The following is a 21,980-nucleotide window of genomic DNA, read 5'->3' as shown; positions in this document are numbered from 1 at the left end:
TACTACTACTACTACGGTGATGCTCGTGCTGTTGATTACGGCTTTCGTCAGGTAGTGTCTGTGTTCTTCCTCATCTCGGATGGTCACAGTCGTACAGCTCTCGTGGAGTTCCGAACGCCTATTGCAGCCACAGTCGCTATGAGACTCAATGGTAGTACTACTACCAGAAACAGTACTGATGGTGATGACAGATCGTGTTAGGTATCGACTTAGATGGTCGTAAATTAGCGATAACGAGGCCCCACGGCTACAACAAGGAGGACCCATCCAAGAGCATCACCGCTGAGGACATACAAAAGGTTACTATCGAGGAACTGTGTGGTAGTATAAAGGCCATAGATGACGGAGGCAATGATGGTGTATTCAGGAGGGTCCTCTACTAAGAAGACTGCTCCAGGGTCTAACCTACAATTAGGGATATACCATCTCCCACCGGTAATGCATCCACGATGACGTTTGCCTTGATTTCATCGTAGGTGATGACGGAGACCTATTTGAGGGACCTATTGGAACAGTTTGGTGCTCTCACTATGGTCAGCCTCATCAGAGATAAGACAACGGGCTTAAGCAAGGGCTATGGTTTCTGTCAATTCGAAGGTCATAACTCGCGTCTATTGTGGTGATCAGGTTGTTGTTTCCTCAGATCCGAATGATGCGGATAGATGCCTATATGCCCTTGACCAGTTCGTTTTGGGTAACTATAGCCTCAGTGTGACCAGACTCGTTCCAGATGCACAGCAAGGAGGAGTAGGCCTGCGGGGTTGAGAAGTTGTTTGATATTCCTCTGTCGTTAGGCTGCGGGGATAGGAGGCGCTGGTGTAGGCCCGGCGACCAACCTGGCTGATGGCTCATCGGGGGTAGCAGTCGTGAGGGCTTCCTAGAGAGAGTGCATTCATCGGAAAGCAGGTTCAGTCTATGACGGCTCGAGTGCTGGCCAACCCAGCTCTGGCGGCTCAGCTGAAGGCTGGGCGAGAGATAGGGTCGACTCCTAGCACAGTAGTACAACTTCTTAATGCTGTTTATATAGAGGACCTGATGTCGGAGACTGGTAATGATGCAGAGACACAGATTGGTTCGTTGTAATGCCCGTCCTCAGAGGTAAAGTCAATTGAAGATGAGATACGTGAGGAGGCCCAGAGGCACGGAACTGTGTTGGAGGTCCGAGTTCCACGGGTAAGAGAGTCAGCGTTAGCGTTGAGTAGTGAGGGCATGCGTACTGTTCCTCAGCCATCGGCGAGTCTAACACCATATGCCAATGGCGTTGGGAAGATCTTCGTGCAGTTTGCGGATATCACAGCAGCTAGGAAGTTTCAAGCTACGAACAATGGGAGGAAGTTTGACGATCGAGTCATGTGTGCAGCATTCTACCCAACTGACAGGTGATAGGATCGAACCTGCGCCTGCTACGGGAACTGTAACGACCTTCGTAGAGCGCCCGTATCAGGTATAAAATGGGTAAGTACACCCTGTACAACGTAGAGAGTATGACAATGGCAGTCAGACCAGTCCAGGCCCCACCACCTAAGCCTCCACCACCTACTGCTGGTATGTATCTTCTTATACAGTTCCCAGTATAGATGTCTTACTCGTAGGGTCGGGTCCGATGACCATTGGAGAGGAGGAGGAAGAGGAAGGTGGCAGTGAACACAAGACTGGAGCGGAGGCGGCGTCTGGTGGTAGGCTGTGATGCCGTTGCAACTTGGTGCAGTTTTGGCTTTGGGCAGGTGCTCTTGTGAAGGAGGGAGCCCCAGATAAGGTTGATAATAACGACGATTGTGAGGTTGTCGACTAACGTGATTGATACAGTTTCACTTTCCCCTCCACTAGAAGGTTTTTTGTGTTCTCTAGCTTCCCGACACACTGCTGCTGGAGCAAACATAGGCTGTCGTCTGGTCTTGCTGAGTACTGTTTTCATGTGTTGTGAGCATATCCTTCAGCGAGTATCAGGTGTGTGCTGCGCCCGTAGGATCTCCTAGTGGGGGCGTTGGATTGGAATAGCTCCTATTTTGACTCCGAGATCTAGGCGCCCTGTCCCTCTCCAGTTTGTGTTGTGATGATATTGTTTCCTACCTCCACTGCCTAGGCGTATAGGTTTTTTGTTATCCTTCCGTTTCAACAATGTTGAGTAATATTGCTCGCCGTGGTTTCGCCTCGACAACTGCAACTGCGAGACTCGCAGCCCTCAGGCAGCTCATCAATACCAAAGCGGTAGGGAACTGTGCCGTACTTGATCCCTTCATAACGTTGTTTTCTATTCAGCCTAATGATGGTGTTATTCGCGCTATGGAGGCGCACTCAGGCCTCTCCGCGATGATAGTTGAACAGACTCGAGCTCACAGGCCTGATGGTAGTAGTCCCACATTCGATGCTGGTTACTGATCTCTGGTGGTGTAGGTTCGGAGGCTAAGTTTGATTGCTTATGGTCCTCTTCACTGACCTCGAGTACGCTGAAGGGAATGCCTGATATCGAAACGGTTGATACCACCCAGAGACTGCAGATTGTCGAGGACTGTCTTGATGTATCATCGCTGCCTATGATCTACGATGGTGATACTGGTGGAGAGGCCGAGATTTTCCGCTTCACAGTGAAGAAGTTGGAGCGCCTTGGTGTTGGAGCTTGTGTGATTGAGGATAAGACTGGACTCAAGCAGAACTCCCTCTTTGGCACAGAGAGGTAGGCGGCATCGGAGGAGTTGTTACTAGTAGTCGTACTTGTTGTGTGATAGGAAGCAGCAACTGGCTGACGTTGATGAGTTCTGTGACAAGTTGGCCGCTGGTAAGGATGCTCAGGTCACCAACGACTTTATGATCTTCGCTAGAGTTGAGGCATTGATTGCTGGTCTAGGACAGGAAGAGGTACTATTCCTGCTGCTATCATCACAACAACGGTGGTCGTATTGGTCTATGGTTAGGCTATGCGCCGCGCCACAGCATACCTGGAGAAGGGAGGCTGTGATGGTATCATGATCCACTCTAGGCATAAGGATCCTCAGGAAATTTACGAGTTCCTTAAAGTAAGTGTAGTGATAAATGCGATATTTATCTATTACTCGAGTTAGGTATTCCGTGAGCAATATCCTGATAAAGTCAAGACGCCGATCATCCTAGTGCCTACTAGGTAGTAGGCTACTCGTGGTCTCCCCTTGTTACGCTGTGTCCTTCCTCAGCTACAACAGTGTACACGAGTCTGAGCTAGCCGAACATGGCGCGAATATTATTATTCATGCTAATCAGCTCATCAGGGCGGCTTATCCTGCCATGAAAAAAGTGGCAACTGAGATCCTGACAGCGTAAGATTAGCAGCAGTAGCGGTGGTGTCCGGCGGAGTCGACGGGTCCTTCATCCCTTCAGTGGCCGTTCCCAGGAGGTGGACGGCGAGATTATGCCCATAAAGCAGGTGATAAGCTTCATCGACGATAACACTGGTAATGGCTTTAAAATGAGTCACACTGCGTGATAGAGTAGCCGATGATTATTGGAGTTTCACCCGTTTTACGTGAAGTGGCGTAAAACTCCGTGAAAAACGCGATGTTTGCGCCTTGCAATAGTCGTGAAATATGTTTTTCACTAGTGTTCTTCATATCACGGGTGACACTCCGTCATAGTGTATCTCGTATTTCTAATCGCGGAGCGAGCTAATCTTCTTTTCAAACTGTGTGAGTGTGATAGTGAACCCATCGCATTCACAGTATCTTTTCTGTGGACACTACACCTGCGACTTGTGTTGCTGAAGTAGTGCTAGAGGGATCTTCCCTGAGTGCAGTGGTTGGGGATACTTGTCGTTGTCGATGTTCATCATCACTGTGGTGTCGGACACCATAGTCCTACCACCTGACGAGTTCGAGCCGGGCAAGCACATACCACATATACGGCGGCGAATACAGGAGAAGTAATACCTCCTGTCGGTTGAGCTGGTGGATGGAATGCTCGCCAGGTACGTGGACCGAGTTATACCAGACGTTGGACTGGTGGTGGCTCTATATGACGTCATCAGGATCACTGATGCTTACATCCATCCTGCTGACTTTCACCACCAAAAGGTATGCCATAAGACTGCCTAGTCCTCCCTTATGGTTGTGTGAGGTTAGGGAGGAGCCTTCTGCAAGGTGGCATTCCGCTTGTGTGTCTTCCGTCCAATGGTTGGGGAGACTATAGTGGGCACGGTGGATAGGTCCACAGCCACTGGGCTCTATGTCAAGCTGGGGTCATGGTTCAAGGATGTGCATATACCATATGCTGATCTGAAGTGATGATGGGGGTCTACGCTATCTCCCACGAGTTCTTTTAGGGATCCGTGCTTATATGATGAACAGACTAAGCTGTGGATATGGCAGTATAAGCGGGAGGATGCCACTGATAGTTTCTTTTACAGGCCGGGTAGTAGGATGGGTTGCTCGGAGTAGTTTGTAAGATGGTCGTCGTGGTAGGTGCGGAGATATGCTTCTCGGTAAAGGCAATAGTATTCAATCAACGACAGGAGAACAAGTCGACGTTAGCACAAGCTGTGGCTGAGAAGGATTCGAAGGGTAGTAAGGGTAGCTGAAGTGCTTACCAGCCGACGACCTCGCTCGGTTGTTGAGGCAGTTTAAAGATATAATACTGGGGAGAATCTTGAATGGTTGAAACTGGTTTAACGGGAATGTTGAGGATAGTAGTGGAATATAAAGGAGACTGTCATAGACTTACTGCTAGAGTAGTCTGGTGAAGTTAATCGCATTGGGTGCGGAGTGAACGATGCCCTTAGTGAATGATTGATGCTGCTGTGATGGTGGTTGGAAACATACACCTATAGAGCTACAAACAACAGTTTTGGCATCACGAAGATATATAGAGAAAACCCTCGACTCTTATTAGGATGCATTAGGACATTTGCTTCCCATCGACTCTCACATATGCACGAGGAGCAGTTGGATTGATTTTGGTGGTACGGTCTTGTACACGCGTGCAATGGATATGCTGGGTGGGGAGCATCCTCGATGCTCGTAGTAGTAACAATATTGATGTCTCGAGATCCTTATTCATCCGTGTGATAAGAGTGATGTCCTATCCTCAGGTCCTAGTGCACCCCTACCCCCGATGCAGGTATTAGGTAGTGTTGCCGGTGATGGTATGGGACTAACCAGCTGGTGGGCCGAGGATTGATGACAACTCTACAGCAACACACGTTTACTACGGCATACCATCTTGCGTTATGGTCGATCTACCACATCAGTTCTCCGACTTGTCCGATTTCTGATGACATCCGCTGCACCCACTCCTTCGCTGTCGGGCTCCAGGGAATACGCTCTCAATGCACAGCCAGACGATCTCACTCACATACAGACGGCCTCTTCTAGAGCTGATACTACTGACGGGCTCAACTGAGTCAGTTCAGATTAATCTCTGTTTTCTTGTAGTCTACAAGTTGTAGACCGTAACAATCGCTCAAGGCGGTGCCTCGGCCAACTCGATTGTCCGATGCGGAGATTTCGAGCGACATTCTCTTAAGAGTCGTGATTGTCTATGCCGCATGGAATCAGAGCTTCCTTCTTATCCTACGGTCTGTAGTGGGGCCTTTCGCCGCGGGTGAGTGCATCGGGCACCTCCTATCCGCCAGTCCTGGCATGAATCTATAGATGTTATGTAAATTGTACTGGAACGGGGCTGATCATTTACTTGTTACTCGCAGTTGATTTGATGAGCGACTTCTGGTCGATAGGCCGCGACTCGGCAAAATATCAGAGTGAACACAGTGGACCGAACTCGTGCTTCCAATGGGAAGTACAGACCCTCCTATCGCAACGATGCCATAACGAGGTTCGAATGCTAGTAGACTATTGATTGTCGACTTGATCTGTAGGTAGACGATTACTATGAGAATGAGAAGGACGATAACTACCGTAGAAGTATGATCCTGTGCTTTGGTATGGCAACACAGAAGTACCGAAGGTGCAAGGAGGAGTATCAAGCAGCGTCAACATCAATAGTGAGTGTCTTCGCCCCTCGAACCCTTTGAGTGGCTCTAACTGCATAACCCTTCGGATGGTATGCTAGCGGTTCCAGCCCAGTTGGAGCTAGATGACCGATATAATCTTTCTCCATTCCTCGACTGCCACTCAGAGTCAAGCCCGGGCGAACACACTAGAGAGCTGCCTATTGAAGCACTTCAAGCAAGCCATTACGTTGTTACTGAAAACTACAGAAGTGAATGGGAAGTGCATCCCGATTCAAAGGGCATGATTGTTTGTATTAAAAGTTTCCGTTTACTGCTAAGTTACTGGAGTTCAGCATGAAACGATCAAATGTTGGCTGATGTACGACTAGAGGTACGTAGTATAATCCGTCTCTGCTTTGAGATAGAATCTACCGATGCTCATGGGGGTTCTAAATTTCTTTGCGTAAGTACGATCATAGGCACGTCACTGTGGTGACTGTTCCTTACGAAAAGCAGATCCGCACGTGAAGCGTGATACATCAGTGGTGTTCCAGCGGTATCATCACAAATTGCGACAATCAACATTCGCGATCCATCCACTCGTTTCTTATTCACCGATTTTCAACCGGGAGAGCATACTATTTTCCTTCCACTCGAACCCATACGAGGCCATTCACTTGACAACACAACAAGTGACTATGTTTATGCACTAATCAGAACACAATAGAAAGAGCACTTGCCGTTCTATACAGAAGGACGACTAAATATATGTTCTATCGGCTACACGTGAAAAAACTAATCGAAGTAGAATTATCATCCACCACACTTTGTGTGACAAGTAGTAATTTGTGATTCTATTCTGGCCTCAACCTCTGTCAGTCAGTCAGTCAGCTGCAGCTAGACCACTCCTGACGATCTGCGAGCAGTGATTATCCGCTTCGAAGCGATAGCGGAACTGCCACAGCGCTGAGGGCAGGGAACTCTTCGTCGTCTCCAGAGTCAGCTTTAGCGGCAGCTTTTTGCTGATTCCCTGAATAAAGTCAGATCGCAACAACCAATGATATTCCGATCACTCACGTTTTCCTGTTCTTTTATCGTTGTTTGATGGTTTGAACCCGGCCTGCGCCTTGAGGACCCGCGGACCAGGTTGGGCAGATTCAATCGCCTGAACGTCGCATAACCTCAATTCTTTTCGAATGTACCAAATTAGTTGACTCTACCGGTGCTTCTGAACTGCCCTGTTCTTCAACCTTCTTGGTGAAGTCAACTCGCTCTCCCGCCGAAATGGCTTTGACCATCTCCTCAGCTCGGGAAATCGATTCCAGTTGTCCACTTATCCGACACTTGGACACACCCTCTTCCGCGTGCTCAAAATCGATCGAGGAAACGCCAGAGACCGCCTTGATACGCTGTATCTGAGCAAAAATCCCGATAGTGTCAACGAACTCGCCTATGCACGGGCGTACCGTCCTGCCCTTGGCTCCAATCACCAACCTAACGGTGTCTTCAGGAATGGTGAACTCGATCGTCTCCGTCGAGCTCGTGGCATCTTTCAAGTCGTTAACGAGTTGGCCGAGCATCTACAGCCACACAGAGCATACAGTCCGAATGAGCCTCCTAGACAGTCCTTACCCTCTTAGCCTGAACGACATCAGCCTTAGAGCCGACGAGTCGGATATCCCTACGCATACCGTTCTGACCGCGGGAAACCGGCGATCGACCGCTTCCTTTACCACTGCCTCCCAACAGAGTGAGGTTGGTGCCCGTCTCTTTCCCAATCTGGTTCAGCCGTGCTGCCCGATCTCTCATCAGTGTGCCGATAACGGCATCAACAAGTTTACCATCACCACTACATGCCCCAAGCACAGCAAATGTCTCGGTAACCTCAGCATCAGTAACCACCTTGGGTATGTCCTTCTTGGCGTTAGCAACAGCTTCAGGGGTACCAACTAGCTCCAGTGTCGGGCCAGAGTTCCCCTTCCCAGCCCCTTTGCCACCACGTTGGAAAAAGGCTCGAGTGAGGTGGTTCTTCAACCGCAATAGCTCGACATTTGCAGGCCGCATCCAAACGCTGACGTGGTCACTCGGAACCGGTATAGTCTCGAAGGTCATGGCCGCCTCCTCAACCAACTTGCGCAACTCCTTGCCAGCCTGATCCGCTTCCTCCTGTGTTTGTGACATAACGGTTATCTTCTTTCCATCCGCCTCCTTCACAAAACGACAGCCGCCCCGATACTCTCGTTTGATAACAGACAGACGGGGCGCCAATAGCCCATTGGCTGCGAACAGCTTCTCTCGTTGCTCATCTGTCTTCACCGGTACCTCCACTCGAGCCACCTCCTTAATGGCGTCGTTCAAGGCCTTGCAAGCCTCATTAACCTTAGCCTCGGTCGGACCCCTCACCGTGACCGTAGCATGCTGGTCATTGAACCTTGCCTGTATAGAGCACCCACTCTGGGACTGTATCTTCCTCAGACCCATCGCACCATCGCCCATCACGCATCGTAGCGTCTCCGTGTCGGCCGTGACCACCCTAGTAACCGAATTCTGAGCTCTGTCGGCAGCAGCCCGCATAGCCGCCTTAATATCATCTCCTGCCTGCTTGACCGCAGTCCCATTGACAGGACCGTGGACGGCTATGTCCGCGTTACCAAAGGTGATGAAGAGAGACTGCTCAGAGGCCTCCAGCTTCCGAACCACATCGCCAGCGCGTCTACGGGCACCAGGGACGTCATTAGGGATGGGCACGCGTACGACATTGTTGACGTCGATGTGCTTCAACTGCTGCACCGCACTAGTCAGAGACTCCTCCGAATTGGCAGAGACACGAACCCCACGCACCAAACCCGTCTCGCCATAGAGAGGCTCGAGAAGGGCCGTAGTGAACCTCTCCAGACGAGGCAAGATCGAAGGCTGGCCTTCGGGAGGGAAGAGCAAGCCGATCAAACGAGCCTGACAACGAGCAGCTGCGAAGGTGAAGACCAGTGCGTACGACAAGAACCCACCTGAACGCCATCCTCAAATCCTGTGGATATCATCGGCAGCTCCGCCTCATGCAGATGAGTAACCTCTTGACGGAGCATCTTGCCGAGCCTCGCAGCCCGTCGACTCTCGATAGCCTCCTCCCTCTGTTGCCTCTTCTTCTCTCTCTGCTCCTCTTGCCCTTCACTAAGCTCCTTCTTCACCAACACCATACGATGCTGTAAATTCTTAAACATCTCGTGAGCCGCCGTCGGGATGAGCTCCTCCTCAGCCGATTCCAACATGCCAGTGACCTCGTCCGAGGGCGGCAGCTGAGACAGCTCATAGATCTGCTGCCGCAGACGCATCGTAGTCTGCCTCTTATCCTTCGGCTTGGGAGGCAGTTCAGCACGTATCTCCTCCACCTGCTTGTCAAGCGAGTTAACAAGTGACTGGAACTCTGCCCATTCGAGATCTCGCAATTTGTTCTTCGTGGTAGCGCTGATGATAGCGTCCATCTTAGCCTTCGACGGGTAGTCAGGAACGGGAGGGAAGAGCGATGGGTCCTAACAGCAACAAGGGATCCTCTACTAAGAAGCTCCATAGATCGAGCTGTCCTTACCGCCTTGATGGACCTAGGTTGATCCTGCTCAGCTTCTGCCTTCCTCTGGAGCCTCTTCTTCCTCTTCAGCTGGCTCTTGGTAAGCTCCACGGGTTCAGGTTCCTCGAGCTCTTCTTGGACCACCTATACACCAATACGTCACTACCATTCAGCTTGGTTCACAACTCTCACCTCCTTATGAGCTCTACGGCGCCTCCTACGTCGACGAGCCGCGTTGCTCATAGCAGGCTGGGGGGACTCGATAGGGTCCATCGGGGACTTGGGCTCGAGCGGGGAGTCGGCTCCCACTGTGGTCGGAACCGGGGACATCGCTACTGCAGCCGGTGGTTCCTTGGCCAGGATGGAACCAGTGGACACTGGCTTAACACCAGTAGTAGAAGCTGTGGCAGATGATTTGTTATTTCTCCTCCTGTAAGGCATGCTTATAAAAAAGGGAAAACAGACACTAGGAGAGCCGGTCCATAGAAAGAGCGAGCCCCTCGAGCAATAGAGAGAGCAACTCGAGAGTGGACGACGCAGATCTGACGATAAACACTGTCGTACAGCTTCAGCATGCAGTAGTGCGAGGATGGCAACAAGCCCGGGAGGGGGAAGTCAAATAAAAAACTCAACCGGCTGGAACCCGGTTGGGTTCACAAGCGCCTTCCCCCTTTAAGATGGTGCGACCACGTCTCTTCCTTCTTCTGTCCACATAGCGTTAATCAGCCTCCGATAAGCTCTCTCGAGACGAACACGCTAGACTCGCCTGCACTGCTGGGGGCATCACATAGTGCATAGGCCGTGTAGGAACATCAAGAGACCCTTAAACCGCACTGGAAAGGAAATCCATATCGGCAGGTTCACACTCATATGCCGAACACCATCCCCAATAGAGGACTGAGCTTTCATACACCAGTCGCCATGGGCTGTCTCGATGGGGGTCGCTGAAGGGAAGTTACTCGAAGGGTCTCTGAAACATGAAGGATAACAAAACACCGTACCGATAGAGAGCGATCACCTACATGTGAATGTTAAACAGTGTGAAGACCTTCTTTCCAAATACCGCTTTCTTACCTCGATATCGCCTCTGGATATCACCTCTTTAGTGTTGAACCAGGCCTCTTACATTCATCACGATGAAGTGGACTCCTCGTCATCAGAGCGGCCACTGGAAGCTGTGTTCGAGCGAATGGTCATAATACAAGACTAAAGGACCTAGAGGGAGAAGTCTCCAGTGCTCCTAACCCGACAAGAAATGTATCAAAATGATAGCTTATATCAGGGGTGTTTGTCATCTACTCGACACTATGGAGGAGTGATCATAGTTCATATAGCTCCAATGGTTGAAAAAAGCAGCACACTCTAAGGGTGGACTATACAGCCCATTCTAGATAGGGTTTATGATAATCTTGAAATAAGGGGTGTTTAGATGCCAGTCAGCTGTCGCTGCTCGTGGCTTCTTCTCCTTGACTGCCTATCACCAGCATCTTCGATGCCGCTATAATGAGCACCACCCAAGGCAGGCATCCCAGGTGCTCCATGAGGAGGCAGGTGAGGCACGGCATCCTCTTGCCAACGTTGGTCGAACTCGGCAGCGTTCTCTTCAGTGAGCCCACCCTTGAGCATGTCTTGGGTGTTTTGGTCACCAGTGTTGCGGTTACGGCTACGGACGACTCTGCGGCCTGCAAGTAGACGATCGAGATCAATTACTAAGCTGACCTTCCCACTGACCTTGTTCGCCCATGGTCCTCTCCAAGGCCATCTTATCAATACCAGTACCCGAGTTGGCATACAACTCCTGCTGCTCTCGTAGCTTCCTATCGGCATCTCCCACAGTCGAGCTTTGATACTGCTCCGTGACGGTCTTGCCATCGGGGCCACGACGACTAGAGGACACATAGACCTGGCAAATGCAATATACCTCAAGTCCCAATTGGCTCCCTACCTGACTCGAGTACTGCCCTTGTTGTGGATGCTGACCTGTAGGGAGCATTCCTCCGATGAGGTCATCACCGGCGGCGGCTTGAGTGGCAAGAGACATGTCTCTTTCTATTCCCTCCATCATGTTGTCCATTGCCTGATAAGGTGTTGGCAACACTACCAATAGCGAGGATAGTACCTGTTCGTGTTCGCGGAACATCCTATCAATCGTGCCGACACCGAAGGGATCAACCTGCTCAGCCCGAGCCAGCTGCTGCCTATCGGCTTTGTGGTTATCATCATCACGACGACGAGAGGGTCTGTTAGACATTGTTTTGCTGCTTCTAATGGAAATCTGAGGTAGACATCGATACGAAACAAATCAACAGGCGAACTCAAGGGCCACATTGAGCACGTGTAGAAAACCAAGGTACACCAAACACATAAAAGCATGAATGGCTGATAAACCACAACAGAGGTACCATGTGTTGCGAGCCGCGCAGCCGGAGAATCAACTGTCCTTGGCAGACTCGGCATCTCCACTACCAAATGCATAGCAGCATCATCGCTTCTGCATCGCTCCAACAAACCTAAGAGGAAGACCTACCTCCACACAACGCCATGGCGCACTCAAACCAAATGGGATCCAACAACACAGAGAAGACATAGTGTGCTACACACGAGCTACACCTCATGGTAAACTGTACAAGGATTCCACACAAACACGACGCCACCAAACAAACACTAAGGAGGTACAAGTGGCAGACGACTGAGGCATACAGTGTAAAGCAAACCCACCTCGTGTTGAAGATCGGACGATAGTCGCTGCAGGCATTACATGCTGTCTTGAGAACTCTAGCAACAGAAGAGCACAACGTGAACGCAGAGACATCTTGGACACTTGAGAGATTCCTCAACGCCCGTCGTCGACGGACGCTATGACAACACGGAAGTTGTTGAAGGAGAAACGGATAGAACGATTCGAGTGTATAAAAGCCTCACAAGCGATAGCAATCCAGTAAGAAGAAGCACAGTGATAATCAATGGTCTTCTACTTAGAAGCATTTCCTATGGACGATAGTTGGTCCAACCTCATCATACTCTTCCTTGGATATCCACATCTGTTGGAAGGTCGATAAAGACGCTAATGTGGAGCCTCCGATCCACACTGAATACTTCCGTTCAGGAGGAGCCACAACCTTGATCTTCATAGTAGAAGGAGCAAGAGCTGTCAACTCCTTGCCCATCCTCTCACGGATGCCACTAAACATAGTAGTACCACCAGAGAGGACCACATTGGCGTAAAGATCCTTACGAATATCCAAGTCGCACTTCATGATGGAGTTGAATAACGTCTCGTGAATACCGCAAGCCTCCTTACCCATCAAGTCAGGTTGGAAGAGGACCTCTGGGCATCGGAAGCGCTCGTTGCCGAGGGTGATTATGTTACCATCAGGCAACTCATAGGTCTTCTCGAGCTCACTACTGTTGCTAGCTGACTTCATCTCCTCGTCGTAGTCAAGCGCCACATAGCACAGCTTCTCCTTGATATCGCGAACAATCTCCCGCTCGGCTGAAGTGGTGAAGGTGTAGCCACGACCAGTGAGGATGGTCATCATGTACTCGGTCAAGTCCCTACCGGCCAAGTCCATCCTTTTGATAGCATGAGGCATAGCATAACCCTCGTATATAGGCACCGTGTGAGTGACTCCATCACCAGAATCGAGGACGATACCAGTGGTTCGGCCAGAGGCGTACAGAGACAAGACTGCTTGGATCTGGACGTGGACACCAGGGACGTTGAAGACCTCGAACATGATCTGTACCATACGCTCCCTGTTAGCCTTAGGATTCAGGGGCGCCTCTGTGAGGAGCACCTAACAATCAGTGAATAACACGAAACTAACAGTAGCTTGAGTAACAGCTTACTGGGTGATCCTCAGGTTGAACTCGGAGCTCGTTGTAGAAGGTATGATGCCATATTTTCTCCATGTCGTCCCAGTTAGTGACAATTCCATGCTCGATAGGATACTTCAGAGTTAGAACTCCTCTCTTGGACTGAGCCTCGTCACCAACATACCATTCCCTCTGGTCCATTCCGACCATGATACCAGGCCTAAGAAAGAGACGCTAACAAAAGATCATAACAATCAACGATGAAGACTTCCTTACATCTTAGGTCTGCCAACGATGGATGGGAAGATGGCACGAGGGGCGTCATCACCTGCGAAACCCGCCTTGCAAAGGCCGCTGCCGTTATCAATCACAACAGCAGGTGTATCCTCAGGGGACTCAGTATCAGACATAATGCTCAAATAAGACAGAAAAACTACTAGCGATGGTCAGTGCCTGTACGAGCCAGCAGAAGGGCTCCATCTGACACAAAGGCTTTGACTAGTACTGTTAGGCTAACAGTGTTGATATACATAGTGGAGATATCATATTATCCCTATCAAAATACAGAACACGCTATGACACGTCTCAAGCTCTAATCAAGTAACTCGACGAGCCTCTTCCGCAATCAAAAATACCATAAGGTTGTTCAAAAGAAGCAATAGAGCTTCACTGTAGCTGTATGAGAGAACAGCCTTCAGCTGCATACATAGTAGAGCTCAGGTGAGTAGAAGTCTCAGTGCAACCTATCCATCAGAAACCATCAATTCTGGAAAGCTATTTCGGCGACTTCAAAACCATCACCACGGCACGGCACAATAAAGAATGCCGTTGAGATCTTATAAGTAAGCAAGATTTCTTGCTTGTAAGTGCTCATACCACTACTCACTGCATCAAATTCAGTCGTCTATTAAAGCGTCCTGCTTCACACCATGGCCGGTATAGCTCAGGGTCGTCACACAAGGGCTGTTCCCTGCCCTAGCTGCGGACAGCAATTCTTCCCACAAAGCCTTCGATTTCATCTCAAGTCGTGCCTTGTGAAGCAACAGCACATCGAGCTGCCGTGTCCTTTCTGTGACACCCCATTGAAGCGGTCGGAGCTAGAAAGACATAAAATGAACTGTAAAAAGAGGACGGCTGGGCCTAGGAAGAGTCTCAGCATGGCTTCCCTTACGATGACCTCTCCCAATGGTCGCACACTTTGTGCAATTTGCCAACGACCGTTTTCTAGTGATAGAATAGCGCGACACCAGGGGATTTGTCGGCAACAGTTTGAGAAGTCTGAACGTCGGAAGTCACAGCTATCGACACCACAGCAGAAGGTGGTGACACGGCAACACATGAGCGCTGAAATTGGCAAAGGAGCGGTAACGGGCTCATGGCGTCAGAAGCGAGATGCTCAGAAGGAAGCATTCGAACGTACCAAAAGGCAGCAGCGGAGCCAGTTACAGAAGTCTACGGATGGGACTCCGAAACATGAAATAGTAGGCATAGACCTGGAAGATGAGGACGAGCCCGATCAATCACCTGGAATTGGCAGGAGCGAGTCTTCACGATGTTCTACGGATGACACTGCGGTGATTTTCACGTCCTTACGGAGCAACTCCGGTGTACGAGAGAGCACTTCCACGGATAGTCTGCGTGCGGACGACGTGTTTGCGAAGGGGAAGTGGGCTTGCTTCTCCTCCTCCTCGGGTGACTTTAAAGATGGCGTCGAGGAAAATCATATCATCAGCGAACGGTCTGATAGCTCGCATTCAGACTCGGACGAGTCGGCTAGTGATGGCTCCCTTGATAGATCCAGCTGCACTGATGTGGGATCAATCCATAATGACGGCTCTGAACGGCTAATGACATCGCCGCCGAGGCGGTCCCCACCATCCGCGAGCAGCTCTGCCGTAGTCAGTAGTAGAATGGACAGTGCGAGGAGTGATGCTCTCTCGAGCCTACGAGAGATCGGAAGAACTACTGATGACACTGCCAATCCTAGTGCATGTGATATCATACCTTCTGGAACAGCTCTACTTGCTATGAAGATATCGTCTTCTTCTGGTGTCGCATCCTGGAGAGAGAGCTCTTGGTAGGTGTAGGGCGACAGTCCCTGGACATTGGAATAGAGGAGTTTTTATCCATCTTCAGGAGTGAAGGATGTGAAGGAGCTCAATCGAAGGTCGGAATGAAGGACGTCCGTGAGGTCGACCAGACCGAGACCTCGAGTGCACATAGGTAGGCGGCGCCTGAGTTCAACTCTGCAGGGTAAAGCCATGATATCATATCACATACGAAGCGTCACTAAGATGCCCATGCAATTCTCACGGAATCCATCCGTGGATCTGAATAATGCTGTCAGGCACCCTGTTGAGTCAGAAGAGAGGCCCCAGTCGCCCACAAGCGATATCGAGCTTCCGATCCAGCGCAATTTTCGCGGCTGGTTGGTTGGGGAAGATTCGGCTCTTCAAGATGCGCTCGATCGGGCTAGCGTCGCCCTGGCTAAGGCACGCAGGGTCAGACCTGGTCAAGAGAGTTCGACGTCCAGCACATCGAGCCCTCGTAGTGAAGACGCGCGCTGCCCCCGTTGGTATGTACGCAACGGCCAGGGAGCCACCTGCGTGGGAGTTGGTGGTGCATGGAGAATCACGGTCCTCCCCGAAGGATGGACCAACAGTTGTCCATTATCATCATCATTACCATCATCACTACTCCAATGGGCTCCCTGGAGATGCCAGAATAGGAGAGGCAGAAAAAAAGGCAATGGATGACGCTATGAAGGTGAGGGAGACGCCTTTCCCGAGCCCTCTGTCGTTCATGACATGAACTTCATGTCTCGAATGCTTCACTTCTCTTCAGATGTTGAAATCGAGCAAGTCCGGTACCGCGCAAGATGATCCTACTGCAGTGCATCATCACGTTAGCCATCGCCATATTCATCATGATCATCAGCCTGTTGTTCTCCAGCATCCAATCGGGCACCGAGGGATCATTGGAGCTCAGCAGTGAGCTGTTTAGATCACGACTCCACCTAGAGGAGTGTTTTTCGATGTTCAGATATCTGTTCAGACCATCAACAGCAGATCATCCGCAGCGACTGAGACCCGCTTCGTCTCCTTCTTTCCGGTCGTCGTGGTACAGGAGAACCTTGGCTTGCCCACAACCACCGAAGACGACTCGCCAATTTGGTGCGTGAGCTATCCGTTTGCTCGCTGTCTACGTTTACGATTGTCTATGACTCTCTCTGTGCGGACGTTGTTAGATCATGGATATCATGCAGTATTAACTATTAGCATAAAGTGAGCTTGTGTTGGAGATCATAAGGGACATTGTGTGTTGCAGAGCAATCAAGGTGTTAGATGATGATCAGATTCATACCGTCTGTTGCGCTTTGGTGACCACCAACTCCTTGACAATGACGATTCTTGAAGTTTAAACCTAGGCTTGTATCCTCGGGGCGCCCGAACGACCAAGTCATACGCAACTGACTCGGATTCCGAGGCTCGGAAGTTTTCGGGAAGGATCGTTTCCCCACGATAATCTCTCAACTTGGCCTCCGGGAGTTCCGGACCTTAGATGGTCGCGGATAGTGACAATTTGTGTCCATCTGTACCTCCGATATAGAATAGGGGTGAGAGTAGACGGTTGGGGAATCATGAATAGCAGCTTATAGGCCCTCCTTCTCGGAGACAGATGCTCGTGCTCCAACATAGAAAGTTAGAAAGAAAGTGTGCCAGGAGCATTGGATTGATGTTCAAAATAGGTCTCGCCTCTTCATGAACAGATGGATGCTTTGTAGTTTGACAATTTAATATAATGGGTTCGGAGTCTATCGTATCAATAGAAGCAGTGGCTCCTCTCGTGTTCATCATCGCATTGTTATGTACCCCTCCCGGTATGGGAGGAGGCACCCTCTTCGTACCCGTTCTTCATATCATAGGTATGTTATCTGCTAGGGATGCCGCAGCCACTAGTCAGGTTTTAGTGGCTTCTGCGACTCTTGCGAAAGTAAGCGCTCATGCATTGGGTAGATGGTGATAACAGTGGCTCTCTCCAGGTTCTATCGTCCGTTTATATACAATTGCATGGGAACAGTTCTGTTGAGTCTATTATTAATCTGCCGTATGCAGTATTAATGCTACCTCCTATGGTGGTCGGTGGTTTGCTTGGGGTCTATCTCTACACGTGGCTTCCTGAAATATTCCAATTAGTGCTCTATGTATTCACTGCTATTCTCGCATCATGTATGGGCTTCAAGAAGGGCATAGGCTTGTGGAAATCCGAGACAGAAGGGGCGTCTAGTGCTGGCCAACTAGGCGTGGTGCCACCGCCCTGCGTAACTGAAGATACAGTGCTACCGTCCGTGACATCAAGAGCTCGGTCCATCTCGCTTTCACTGAAATATAAGAAGGCTATTCTCATCACTACTCTGTTGGCTGTGTGGATAGCAGTTATCCTCTCACGCCTGTTATTGGGCTCGTCATCTACGCCAAGTACGTCACATTCTTTTTCATCTGCTCGTCTCTCCAAGTCTTTTCATCGTGTATTGAGGCGCGCATTTTCGCTGCGTAACGGACCGCCAGATGTCACCATGACGACTACTGCGGAGAATTAAGCGCATATGTTGTAGTATATAGCTGACGCGGATTGAATTTGATCTGGTGTATATCGTAGGGAAGTGTCCATCCAACCATCTCCATTACGATAGTCTTCAGATAATATCCCATTTCAGGTATCATTGGCATCCCTTACTGCACCGGTCTCTACTGGGCTCTCTCCGTCATCGTGTGCATAATGCTGATGGCTGTGCCCGGTTTATTTGTCGTAGCTATCAAGTCGGCAGCCATGTTGAAATTGGCTGTGAAGCTCTCAGGAGCTATGCTCTGTAATGCAACAGCCAAGAGCTCTGCACTTGTCCTTGGAAATATCATAGGTATCGGTTTTATAGCAGCCTTGGTTGGCCAGGGTGGTGGGAGTTTGATAACGCCGTTGCTTCTTTACATGGAGCTAAACCCTCAACAAGCTGCAGCGACAGGCTCTGTCGTTATGCTCATCACAAGCTCTAGTAAGTGGAGTGTAGAAATTTCCTTGCGAAGGATGGATGCATGTCAGGTTTGGCGTTGTCTTTTGGCCTCGGGGGCTTCCTGCCCGCTGCCTCTGATATGTGGATCGCAGTTCTGCCGTTTTTCGGGGCCTTACTCGGCGACTTGCTCCTATCTAGATTGCTCTTATGGAGCCGCAGACTGAGTTTCCTCGCTCTCCTTTTGGCCGCTTTAGCCATGACAGGCGCAATGGTGATCTTCACAACGGGGATAGTGAATGTCATCTCGCAGTATAGACGCGGAGAGAGCCCGCTCAGTTTCGGTACTTTATGCTAAGTTACCCTTCATTGACTATTATATACCAAAACAGGGCCTCAGTCTGATGATTGTTTTTATATCACTTTTCGTGAGGTCTATTGCCTGTTGTCTAGTGATATCTTTATCCATCTGCTGATACACCGAACATCAACTTCAAGACATCAGTTCGCTCTGTCTTTTCATTCACTAGCAATGGATACAGCATGTTGCGTTGTACGTCACTAGAAGATCCGGTATATAGATCTGATATGAGAAGATCTGCTATGAATATATACCAGTTGGGTGGAAAGAAACGCATCGCAACTCCCCCGTTCCTTGTATCGACTTGAGGGAGTCATTCATGAATCCACCAAACTGGAGCGGTATTATCAACGATGAAACTCGACAGTGACCGAGCAGGTCTGCTCCACATACAATACGTTTATAGCGATCAGTTTTGAGTAGGATGACCAAATAGTTTTGGTAGTCAGCGATTAGGAAAAGACATGGTATGCATGCATTGGGTTGAGTGATGAGATATACTTGCTCGTCCGTGCATAATGTCCGTTGATTTCCCGTGAGACTTTTCTCCTCTTTGTCAATCTATTCAGACCTGCCTGACAGACATCCAACCGCAAGGTGAACACTATAATGGTGACACTCACCCCCAGGGATCCATGCAGCTTTGTGATTAACGTTCCCTAGAGTTTCGTAACAACGGCGAAATGTTCCTAATGTGATTGTATTCACATTGAAGGATGTGTTCCTAGCCATCCGTGGAAAAATCAAAATGAGTTCCCTCGGGAACATTATAGGCTCCTGGATGATCCCCTGCTCACCCCCTCGATAGAGTCAGTGCTCTCGCAAGGGCGATAATTTGCCAAGATAAGAACGCTCCATGAGCAGAGGACGTTTAACAGTGAGACAGTGTTTAATGCCAAAGCTTTGTCAAAAAACGTGTTAGCAAAGGTGTTATTCTGAGGCACAGAACCTACCCTAAACCTGCTAGTATATGTACGTGCTCATAGTGGAATAAAGCTATTCCATTTCAATTCCTCGCAGTCTACGCCCGAGTATCATCATGTTCATCTGGTCGGAGAAATATTTCTTTCTGCCTTAACAAGGATTGACTCTCTCTTGTGTCGAGAATCTAGTGCATCAGTGCTCCTGCTATCATGATTTTGGCGCAGGCCTCATCTACGGCCGAAGATGAGTTTTGAAACACACATAAGCCATCATTTATCATCTAGGGGAATCATCAAGGCTGGCTGTAGGGAGGTGTATGAATTAGTAATATGGCGGCTCCTCCAATCGAGAACATGGGAGCAGTTGCTCCCCTCATATTCGTCATCGCACTCCTCTGCATGCCCTCGGGCATCGGTGGTGGCGTCTTATTCGTCCCGGTACTTCGACTCATCGGCAAAGTTCCTCTAAAGGAGGCAACCGCCTTGAGCCAGGCATTGATCGCCTCAGCTTCATTAGCTGCGGTAAGGGCGGACCTCCTGGCATCATCGTTAGGCCCATCCTCTCAGATTCTATTCAACTTCTTCGAGCAATACCGTGCGAGGAACGAGTCCAAGGCCCTCATAGTGTGGCCCTTTGTAATCCTCATCATTCCATGCACAGTCATCGGCTCGCTCATCGGCGTCTACATCTTTTCCTGGCTCCCATCACTGTTCATACTGATTTTATATTTCTGTTACGCGTGTCTGGGGAGCTTCATGGCCTGCAAGAAAGGCATCAAACTGTGGAAAGCAGAGACGCGGGCTAAAAGACAGATCCCTGTGGGGGACTCTACTGATTCGAGTAGATCCTCAGAAGTGGCTCAAGAAATCCCACCCCTTCTGGAGATGCCAAACAGGAAGAAGCTCATAGCGTACACAAGTATCGTCGCTTTGATATGGGCAGTGTGCCTCATTTTCCCTCCTCTCAAAGGGAACTCGGCCACGCAGAGTAGTATTCCGATAGACTGCGGCGCTTGGACGGTTGTTCCTATCGCTCAAAGTCCTATAGAACTTTCGAACTAGGGCTACAGGTTGCCTCTTCAGGTGTGGTTGGAATCCCATACTGTGAGGTAGCTTTTTGGGGGCTCGCGGCGCTGCAAGTGGTCATACTCCTTCTCATTCCTACTTGTTATGTGGCCGTAGAACGCTCCCCAGGCGCTGTCAAGATCGGCCTCGTCCTGATGACTAGCACTATCGGTAGGAGTCGAATTTAGTTCTAACAAGCTACTGTCAGGCCTTCTCCTATTCTCAAATTCAAGTATCGCATTCATTCCCCGAGCGCCTAAGTTCGCGAGGTCAGTATCCTTTCCTGTCAGTCATCGGCCTGCTCTCCTCCATCATTGGGACAGCTGGAGCACTTTTCATCATCCGAGTTGTCCTCTCCCTTGGCCTCGACCCCAAGCAGGCTACTGCCACTGCCACAGTTGTCATATTTGCCACGAGCAGCAGTAATTAGGAACCCTCTGATGCGAGCGCAAGCTTCACTAGTTCTCACTCAGGAACGGCTCTATCATTCGCATTGGGTGGTTACTTTCCTCCCGCTTCGAATTTGTGGATCGTCGTCTTACCATTCGCTGGTGCTCTATTGGGCAAGACCATAGTAGCAAAACTAATAGCAAAGACAGGACGCCTCAGTATACTTGTCCTACTGCTCGCAGCTATGGTGGCTATAGGCGGGATCATCACTATTTCTACTGGTATCATTTCTGCAGTAAACGATGCCCGTAACGGCGAAGACGTTGCTCAGTTCGGTAACTTCTGCTGATCGCCGCCCATCTTGTTCCTTCTAATCTTATTTCGTATATCATGTTGTGATCATTGTGGTAATCACATGAATCGCTCCTCGTAATTCCGCCGAGTTGCCCCGTGATCGAGCCTGACGCTTCTCAGTGACGCGCACTGGTTCTCTAGCAGGGATTTTATCGACTCGGCGACTCCGGACTGTATGTGTAGTTAATATGTATTCAGCATTCCCTCTAACATAGGGAGTTGAGATCACTGATTTGTTTGGACAGAGGTCCGTTGCTATAGCCTATCACCCCTCGTCCGTTGTACTGCTCTGCGAAAGAGTTCCTCGTAGTTCTTTAGTAAATTTCGAGGCATTTGTATTTCGTTTGAGTCATGGAAGATTGACACTGTTGCACTGCCTAACCGTTGAAGAATTGGAATGCCAGTACTGACTGCTGGAATTGCAGTAGATCCCATATGCTGAACCGCAATGGAGTTCCATCTGTTTTATACGTGGAACAGTTTGCCGTGTTGCGCTTTCCCGAAAAACATGCTATGTTGTGTCCTAGTAATGTGTCTTCTAGTATTAGCTTCTGTCGCGAGATACGGATCAGATCACAGTTTGCCTACTC

General features: G+C 49.7%; 9 protein-coding genes across 9 annotated transcripts; 5 read left to right on the top strand and 4 right to left on the bottom strand.

Annotated features, from left to right (window-relative positions):
• Window positions 1-138: 138 nt before the first annotated feature.
• Pmar_PMAR025438 (splicing factor u2af large subunit, putative) lies at window positions 139-1,792 on the top strand (the record flags this gene model as incomplete). Its single annotated transcript, XM_002785645.1, has 12 exons — window positions 139-151; window positions 202-321; window positions 368-435; window positions 477-597; window positions 644-747; window positions 795-857; window positions 907-1,048; window positions 1,097-1,173; window positions 1,228-1,379; window positions 1,445-1,545; window positions 1,593-1,676; window positions 1,725-1,792. 12 exons carry the CDS (start codon window positions 139-141, stop codon window positions 1,790-1,792), a joined length of 1,113 nt encoding a protein of 370 aa, XP_002785691.1.
• A 326-nt stretch (window positions 1,793-2,118) lies between these two features.
• Pmar_PMAR025437 (Phosphoenolpyruvate phosphomutase precursor, putative) lies at window positions 2,119-3,457 on the top strand (the record flags this gene model as incomplete). Its single annotated transcript, XM_002785644.1, has 8 exons — window positions 2,119-2,208; window positions 2,260-2,347; window positions 2,395-2,674; window positions 2,727-2,856; window positions 2,913-3,014; window positions 3,060-3,118; window positions 3,168-3,290; window positions 3,352-3,457. The coding sequence occupies 8 exons, from the start codon at window positions 2,119-2,121 to the stop codon at window positions 3,455-3,457; spliced, it is 978 nt and encodes a 325-aa protein (XP_002785690.1).
• Window positions 3,458-3,777: 320 nt separating this feature from the next.
• Window positions 3,778-5,172, top strand: Pmar_PMAR025436 (RNA polymerase Rpb7, putative). The gene is made up of 6 exons (XM_002785643.1): window positions 3,778-3,889; window positions 3,935-4,040; window positions 4,089-4,246; window positions 4,289-4,377; window positions 4,428-4,526; window positions 5,054-5,172. Exons 1-6 carry the CDS (start codon window positions 3,789-3,791, stop codon window positions 5,140-5,142), a joined length of 642 nt encoding a protein of 213 aa, XP_002785689.1. The 5' UTR covers window positions 3,778-3,788; the 3' UTR covers window positions 5,143-5,172.
• A 1,625-nt stretch (window positions 5,173-6,797) lies between these two features.
• Pmar_PMAR025435 (hypothetical protein) lies at window positions 6,798-9,920 on the bottom strand (the record flags this gene model as incomplete). Its single annotated transcript, XM_002785642.1, has 9 exons — window positions 9,669-9,920; window positions 9,498-9,620; window positions 8,920-9,441; window positions 7,547-8,866; window positions 7,381-7,494; window positions 7,135-7,329; window positions 6,992-7,079; window positions 6,877-6,944; window positions 6,798-6,830 (listed from the first exon to the last, which is right to left on the bottom strand). The coding sequence occupies exons 1-9, from the start codon at window positions 9,915-9,917 to the stop codon at window positions 6,798-6,800; spliced, it is 2,712 nt and encodes a 903-aa protein (XP_002785688.1). The 5' UTR covers window positions 9,918-9,920.
• Window positions 9,921-10,736: 816 nt separating this feature from the next.
• Pmar_PMAR025434 (Myeloid leukemia factor, putative) lies at window positions 10,737-11,753 on the bottom strand. Its single transcript, XM_002785641.1, has 4 exons — window positions 11,596-11,753; window positions 11,422-11,553; window positions 11,208-11,379; window positions 10,737-11,158 (listed from the first exon to the last, which is right to left on the bottom strand). The coding sequence occupies exons 1-4, from the start codon at window positions 11,725-11,727 to the stop codon at window positions 10,902-10,904; spliced, it is 693 nt and encodes a 230-aa protein (XP_002785687.1). The 5' UTR covers window positions 11,728-11,753; the 3' UTR covers window positions 10,737-10,901.
• Window positions 11,754-12,376: 623 nt separating this feature from the next.
• Pmar_PMAR025433 (actin, putative) lies at window positions 12,377-13,702 on the bottom strand (the record flags this gene model as incomplete). The annotated part of the gene is made up of 3 exons (XM_002785640.1): window positions 12,377-13,273; window positions 13,326-13,512; window positions 13,569-13,702. 3 exons carry the CDS (start codon window positions 13,700-13,702, stop codon window positions 12,452-12,454), a joined length of 1,143 nt encoding a protein of 380 aa, XP_002785686.1. The 3' UTR covers window positions 12,377-12,451.
• Window positions 13,703-14,186: 484 nt separating this feature from the next.
• Pmar_PMAR025432 (hypothetical protein) lies at window positions 14,187-15,031 on the bottom strand. The gene has a single exon (XM_002785639.1). The coding sequence runs from the start codon at window positions 14,629-14,631 to the stop codon at window positions 14,308-14,310; it is 324 nt and encodes a 107-aa protein (XP_002785685.1). The 5' UTR covers window positions 14,632-15,031; the 3' UTR covers window positions 14,187-14,307.
• A 2,043-nt stretch (window positions 15,032-17,074) lies between these two features.
• On the top strand, window positions 17,075-18,809 carry Pmar_PMAR025431 (conserved hypothetical protein). The gene is made up of 5 exons (XM_002785638.1): window positions 17,075-17,285; window positions 17,335-17,770; window positions 18,010-18,162; window positions 18,211-18,342; window positions 18,390-18,809. Exons 1-5 carry the CDS (start codon window positions 17,094-17,096, stop codon window positions 18,653-18,655), a joined length of 1,179 nt encoding a protein of 392 aa, XP_002785684.1. The 5' UTR covers window positions 17,075-17,093; the 3' UTR covers window positions 18,656-18,809.
• A 1,102-nt stretch (window positions 18,810-19,911) lies between these two features.
• Window positions 19,912-21,385, top strand: Pmar_PMAR025430 (conserved hypothetical protein; the record flags this gene model as incomplete). Its single annotated transcript, XM_002785637.1, has 5 exons — window positions 19,912-20,103; window positions 20,149-20,569; window positions 20,764-20,817; window positions 20,937-21,068; window positions 21,120-21,385. The coding sequence occupies 5 exons, from the start codon at window positions 19,912-19,914 to the stop codon at window positions 21,383-21,385; spliced, it is 1,065 nt and encodes a 354-aa protein (XP_002785683.1).
• Window positions 21,386-21,980: the final 595 nt, after the last annotated feature.

The sequence above is a fragment of the Perkinsus marinus genome (genome assembly GCF_000006405.1).
Source record: "Perkinsus marinus ATCC 50983 genomic scaffold scf_1104296932222, whole genome shotgun sequence".
Lineage (NCBI taxonomy): Eukaryota > Perkinsozoa > Perkinsida > Perkinsidae > Perkinsus > Perkinsus marinus.
This window is presented reverse-complemented; position numbering and strand designations above follow the sequence as displayed.

Bases quoted from the DNA above. Each gene is read 5' to 3' on its own strand.
- Pmar_PMAR025436 (XM_002785643.1), top strand. From the start codon at position 3,789: ATGTTCATCATCACTGTGGTGTCGGACACCATAGTCCTACCACCTGAC. The intron at 3,890-3,934 runs GTAATACCTCCT...AATGCTCGCCAG, and splicing joins CGGCGGCGAATACAGGAGAA to GTACGTGGACCGAGTTATAC. The intron at 4,527-5,053 runs GTAGTAAGGGTA...TCCTATCCTCAG, and splicing joins GGCTGAGAAGGATTCGAAGG to GTCCTAGTGCACCCCTACCC.
- Pmar_PMAR025434 (XM_002785641.1), bottom strand. From the start codon at position 11,727: ATGTCTAACAGACCCTCTCGTCGTCGTGATGATGATAACCACAAAGCC. The intron at 11,380-11,421 runs GTAGGGAGCCAA...TGCATTTGCCAG, and splicing joins AAGGGCAGTACTCGAGTCAG to GTCTATGTGTCCTCTAGTCG. The intron at 11,159-11,207 runs GTCAGTGGGAAG...GTCTACTTGCAG, and splicing joins GAGGACCATGGGCGAACAAG to GCCGCAGAGTCGTCCGTAGC.
- Pmar_PMAR025432 (XM_002785639.1), bottom strand. From the start codon at position 14,631: ATGTGTTGCCGTGTCACCACCTTCTGCTGTGGTGTCGATAGCTGTGAC.
- Pmar_PMAR025431 (XM_002785638.1), top strand. From the start codon at position 17,094: ATGGGTTCGGAGTCTATCGTATCAATAGAAGCAGTGGCTCCTCTCGTG. The intron at 18,163-18,210 runs GTAATGCAACAG...GAAATATCATAG, and splicing joins GCTCTCAGGAGCTATGCTCT to GTATCGGTTTTATAGCAGCC. The intron at 18,343-18,389 runs GTAAGTGGAGTG...GATGCATGTCAG, and splicing joins TATGCTCATCACAAGCTCTA to GTTTGGCGTTGTCTTTTGGC.